This window comes from Macrobrachium rosenbergii, chromosome 30, assembly GCF_040412425.1.
Source record: "Macrobrachium rosenbergii isolate ZJJX-2024 chromosome 30, ASM4041242v1, whole genome shotgun sequence".
NCBI classification, from domain to species: domain Eukaryota; kingdom Metazoa; phylum Arthropoda; class Malacostraca; order Decapoda; family Palaemonidae; genus Macrobrachium; species Macrobrachium rosenbergii.
In genome coordinates, this window is record NC_089770.1 from 9873902 (window position 1) to 9880620 (window position 6719).

A 6719-nucleotide genomic window follows, 5' to 3' on the forward strand; every position below is an offset into this window, starting at 1 on the left:
AACAATAATTTTCCTTGTACTTCCCTGAGCTGGATTTGCCAGAGTTCAGGCTTCTGCTGCATCTTACTTCAAAATATGTTAATCTTATACATATATACTGTTTATGTATATATATATTATATATATACATATATATATATATATATATATATATATATGTATATATATATATATAATATATATTCCAAGTCCACATTAGGTTTGTTTGACAAAGACTGATAAGAATGAAGGATAAAAGAAAAAATATTGTTGTTATATTTTTTGTTCCGTTTATTCGGTATTTTTATTCAGCATTCTCATTATTACAATATATCAGAGCAGGAAATATATATATATATATATATATATATATATATATATATATATGTGTGTGTGTGTGTGTGTGTGTTTTCATTATACTTCTCATTAATGATGAAGGGTACTGAGGACTGCACAGGGAAAGACCATCGACTGCAAAAAATGAAAGAATCTTCTACTAGTGGTAACCTGAAACAAATGGGATAAATGAAAATATGTAGTTTACTGACTGAACTTTCTCTTGCAGTTTCTTAACGAGGTGTGAATCAGAGTTTTTTTGGGATTGTTAATACTGGAGATGAAACTTGACACCACAATGGAATAACAAAATGAATTGCCATAAAAAGAAAAAGACTAACAAAAGTGTTTGCAACTAAAAAATATATGAATAGCTGAAGGAAGAAGTTGAATAAATTTAGAAAAATTCAATAGATACCATACAAACTATAGACATTTGTTATATATATATATATGTATATATACATGTTTATATATATATATATATATATATATATATATATATATATATATATATATGTATATATACATGTTTATATATATATATATATATATATATATATATATATATATATATATATATATATATATATGAGAGACCAAACTACTGAAAAGTAGCAATCACATTTAAAAATAACGAAGAAGTGAGTTCTAACAACTTGAACCAAAAATTATCTGAAAGGCTGTTCTCAGGATAACTTACGGTAGTATCCACCACGTCCGCCGTAGCCGTAACCGAGTCCACCATAATTCCCGTATCCACCACCGTATCCTCCACCTAGAAGATACAAACCAGTGCAGTAAAATTATATGACACCGATGGAAAATAGATATAAAAATATGAATATGCGTAGAAAAAGAAATTGTTAAGTAAATATATTCAATTAATAAGGTTCACTTTCTAGACTGTGACTTTCATAGCAGTACAGTAAAATTAGATGAAACAATAAATAGAAAACAAATATCAAAATATGAACATGCGTAGAAAAAGAAATTATTAAATAATATTCTCACTTAAACAGCAGAGGTTCATTTTCTAGAGTGTACCAGAACAGTAAAATTATATGAAACAATACATAGATAAGAAATAAATATCAAAATATGAATATTCGTAAAAAAAAAAGAAAATATTAAGTAATTTATTCACTTAAACAAACAGCAAAGGTTCATTTTTTAAAGTGTGACTTTTGCTGTGGGGAAGCTATTTAAAACATCCAGTGAATTAGACAGGGACAGTAGGTGTATTAAATTCTTTAACCTGCCAACCAGCGACAGTATAAAAGAACTTGAACCCGAAATCCCGGGAGCTTACACGTAAGGTTATTTGAAAAGGACATTAATTTTTCGTTCTGCCGAGGCATTATAGGTTAGTGGTCAGAAGTGAAAAAAGGTTTAAAAGGCATGAGAATAATAATAATTTATCCTGAATTTATTGTGGATCACCATCGCCATTATTATAAAAAAAAGAGAACGACCTTTGACCAATACCATCAACTACATATTGCGTTAATCCTTCGCTTAATTATTACGCCACTAAAACAATCACATCAGCAAAATTTGATGGACTGGCCCTTGCCTTATCGCCAATCTTCGTACCAGTTTTCGCGACAGTCCATCTGAGAATATTTTGGTAATGTTTCTGCCAAAGCGAGTACAAAGCAATAAGAATCTTTATAAGACTCTTTACAACTCACCGTATCCTATGCCTTGGAAACCGTAGCCGCCTCCTCGGTACCCTGGTAAGGGAGAGGCAATGAAGAGGAAAGTTCATTTTCAAGGACATACTCATTTGATAGTCATGTGTCAGGATAGCGTGGCTTTAGGATGGGGGTATTACCCGACACAGAAATGAGCGTTAAGAAAGACAAATTATCCCCCTCAATCTAGTTCATTCAGGAAATGACAATTACCTCAGCTAAAGACTCTGCAGTTATATTGTATTCTTATTTATGTTAATATTTTGTATATTAATGTTTATATTTTTTTTACTGATAATTAAACTGCTGATTACTTAATGATAGGGAAGAGATGTGGAAGACTCTACGTTCTATAAAGATTGTGCAATTATGTTGCCAATGAAGCACTGTCTTGAAGATAATGGGCAAATATATTGATAAAGACTACAAAAAAAAAAGAGTACGAGTCTTTAAATTACATTAGGAATCCTAATATGCCAACTACAAGCTAATTCAGAGGTCATAAGATGCAGAGAGAAGACTATATAAATAAAATACCACAAACAACTATTGTGTATATTCAATGCTACTGCCTTCATAGAAGTTCTCCTCCACCAGTATCAAAAGCAGTAAGAATGAAAATGTGAAAATAATAAGTGATGACAAGTAAGAAGAGAAAAATATGAAAATAATAATAAGAAGAAGAAGGTCTCCTCCGTAAATATTAGAAGTAGTAAGAATGAAAATGTAAGAATAACAAAAGGTGTCAAGTAAGAAGAAGAAGAAGGAGGCAGGGGAGGAGGGGGTCTCCTCTCTAAATATTAAAAGCAGTAAGAATGAAAATGTTAGAATAATAAGAAGTGATGTGACTTAAGTAAAGAAAATAGTAATAATAAATAACAACTCCAAAGGAAGCCCAACTCACCGCCGTATCCGCCACCGTATCCACCACCGTATCCGCCTCCGTATCCACCGCCGTAACCGTAGTTGCGCCACGGATCGGCTAATGTTAGTGCCACGAGGGACAAAATCACTAGAATACCCAAAGTTTTCTGAAAGAATAAAAGATAAGCCAGTTGTCGAATAGCTTTTTTTTTAATCGAGGTTCTTTTCATATGTATATATGTAATTACTGTATATTGTGTGTGGTGCATATATACAGTATGTATATATATATATATATATATATATATATATATATATATATATATATATATATATATATATATATATATATATATATATATGACTATTTATCACATCACCGTGATTCATATCGCAATCAGAAAGAGAGACAAACGTTCTTAAGGATCCCAATATTTTAGTTGATAGTAATATATTTTCATATAGCGACGGACGAGGAATACTTTAGTTGATAACTAACCAGTCACCGTCCCACGGGACGGTGGACTTATTATCAACTAAAATATTTCCTTCGGTAACATATATGAAAATATATTACTTCCGAGGTAGAGTGAATTATATTAAAGGACGTTTGTAGTTGATTGATATATATATATATATATATATATATATATATATATATATATATATATATATATATATATATATATATATATATGTGTGTGTGTGTGTGTGTGTGTGTGTGTGTGTGTGTGTATACATTAACTTTATCACTTACACAATTGTTCTGTGCATTAATACATTACCAACAGGACCTCATTCAGTGAGGTCCTGTTAATAAATGCATATATACATATATATATATATATATATTATATGTATATATATAATATATATGTGTGTATATATATATATATATATATGTGTGTGTGTATATATATATATATATATATATATATATATATATATATATATATATATATATATATATATATATATATATATATATATATATATATATATATATAATGTATGTGTGTGTATCGTCAGAAAACATAAACCTATATCTATTCATCCTTAACTTAACGGATATCCTCAAGATAAAAAGATTCTTACATAATACACTTTTATTTTTGACAAAATAAAAAAAAACAAGAAAATGCAAATGTAAGACAATGGAAAGGATCGATCAAAAAAAAATTTTCTCAAGCATAAAGTGGCTTGAAACACTTCCGGTGCAAGTAATGGGCTTTTCTTGTTTTGAAAAATGCTGAATGAGTGTTTTGTCTATTTATTTATTTATTTTTTGGGGGGGAATGAAGGGCGTCAATAGCAGTTCATTTTCTTAATAGTTTTTCTATTTATTTTTTTAGGCCAGTGGTATTTTTTTAAATCAAAATACCTTTGATATTGGAGATTTTTTACAATAAAGACTAACAAGGTCACCCTTTTTTTGAATAAACAACCCTTTGATAAGGGTTGTTTAGTTAGTACACTTTTTTAAGGACTGCCTGAGAGCGTGAGCCTGTGTTGGCATAACGTTATCTAGAATTAACTAAAATTTGCATTTTGGGAATGGCGATTATTTTTCTAATAAAGTTCTGATAATTGCATTTGAAAAAGAAAGTTTTCGAAAAGGGGTGATTTGAAAACAAACGAGTCTGATATTAGTAATCTTATACAGACAACACAGTAAATTGAGTAATTTTCAACAAATATCACTTTAACAATGGCAACATTGTATAAGAGTTTGAAGATGATGATTTTGTATGAATCAGACTTTTTTGCCCAGCTCTTAGCGAAACAGAGATTTAAGACAAAAAAAAAAATCTTCAAGGAAAATCTCCTCAGACTTAATTGGCCAGCTCTCAGCGAAACTGAGATTGAAGAAAAAAAAGATAACGAAATAAAAAAAAAAATCTTCATGGAAAATCTCTACCATCTTACCATGGCGCCAGACTAGGGGGCTAGATGCTGCAGATCGGGATGGGAAAGCGTGTCACGGGGACAGAGATCACCGACGTTGTGCCTGAAGTCGTGGGACGTGTCCCTATTTATATCCTTCAAGTTGCTCCTTCTTTCTCATACTCAAGCGCAAATCCTCTGCTTCCCCAATCGTCACATAAGACAGTACTACCCCTCCTCATCCCCGCCCCTTCCTTACCCTCACCTTTATATCCAAATTGATCCCTATCTCATCCCCACCCATTGACAAACCTGTGCCATTACCTCTTGAGCACCCCACTTACCAGAGGAGGCCATAGCTTACCCCTCAGGTAGTTTCCACCAAGCATAGTTGGTGACCTTGGAGGAACAGTCACTGTTAATAGATATAATTTAGAGATGATGCAAATTTATGTGCTACCTAAGAAAGGCAATTGGCCTTTACAATGACGATAAAAGAGTCAGTTAGTCTCTGGGAGACTAACCGAGATTCACCGATCTTGTCGACAGTTACGCGCATGTGCCTCCTCCTCTGTTGTTACTTCATTTCTTCTTAAATCAGGTTCAGACCGCTTTTATTCCCCAACCATCTCGTCAAGAGAGAGAGAGAGAGTTTTCCAGCCATTCCTAGCCTCTCCTTCTGAAGTCTTTTACTTCTGCTAGGAACAGTCATAATCACAGTCATTTTCCATTAAATTCTCAACAAATGGAAAAGTAAATGTTCCAATTTTTTTTCCCAGGATGCCACGACTCTCCTCGGCTCTCCTTTATTGACTAATTCGACTGTCACCTATTCCAGTGCTACTGATCATCCTACTCTGCAAGGCACCTGACCTAGACTGAATTTCAACCCTAAATTTGTATGTTTAGGAAGACTCAATATGATGATAAGCTTTTGGACAGAGAAGCAGTTCCCTCTCTCTCTCTCTCTCTCTCTCTCTCTCTCTCTCTCTCTCTCTCTCTCTCTCTCTCTCTCGCTGATATCATAGCACGAGTGGTATCGATCTTGGCTCGCAACTGCAAACCCGTGTTCAATCCCGGAATGAGGAAGAAACGGACTAGGAACGCTTCCTGTAATCCTGTAATCCTGTGTACGACTGTTGACCTAAGACGTGAATTAATTATCTGGTTGTTAGTATACTGCCGTGGGTCACTGCTGGGTTGAGAGAGAGAAATAAAAAACAGACAGAAGTGATCGGCACTCCCAGAAAATTTACGTAACCACGCAATTAAAACCGGCAGGGCTTCGACGGTTTGATTCCCACCCATCGTCCTGAAACCATTCATCAATCCAGACTCTCTGGAAACCGGACACTCCAGAACTGCATTCGCTGACCAGTCAGACAAAACCCAGACCAGTAAACTCACGCAATACAGTTCTGTCGAAACCTGAAGAAATGAAAAAGACCAACGTTCGTTTTGCTCGAACAAACTAATATGCAAAATGGCTCGCCTTGGATGTTTTCGGGCTGGTCATTTCGATTCTGCGTGCGGAATTCCTGTCAACTGCAATTTTCCTGCATAATGACGCGGTTTGACTAAGGGCTGGGTTGGCGTGCTGCTGATGAGCGGATCTAGGACCTACAGGATGCCTTGATTCTCTCTTATTTATCTACGGGATGCCTTTACTCTTTATTCTTGGTCTCTACAAATAACCATTTTAGGTAGACTTTCGCAAAACGACAAGGGCAAAAAGTTGAGCAAATAATAGCATAGATTATATTTAGCATCAGTGACCTATTCTTTACGTTATACATGCATATAAAAAAGTAGTTAAAATTTGTCTGTTCATTTTTTAAAAATCTCGTTTCTAGAAGGGGCCAGGCAAATAATTCGTAGTCTTTCGCTACGTGTCTGCGCGGCTTAGATGCTCTGTCACCTCGCCAGTCACACGAGTCCGTAATTCTCGTCCAACGACAC

General features: G+C 33.9%; 1 protein-coding gene across 1 annotated transcript; it reads right to left on the reverse strand.

Moving 5' to 3' along the window:
- Positions 1-1004: 1004 nt before the first annotated feature.
- Positions 1005-5095, reverse strand: LOC136854735 (ctenidin-3-like). Its single transcript, XM_067131322.1, has 4 exons — positions 4803-5095; positions 2917-3043; positions 2010-2051; positions 1005-1093 (listed from the first exon to the last, which is right to left on the reverse strand). Exons 1-4 carry the CDS (start codon positions 4803-4805, stop codon positions 1005-1007), a joined length of 261 nt encoding a protein of 86 aa, XP_066987423.1. The 5' UTR covers positions 4806-5095.
- Between the last annotated feature and the right edge of the window lie 1624 nt (positions 5096-6719).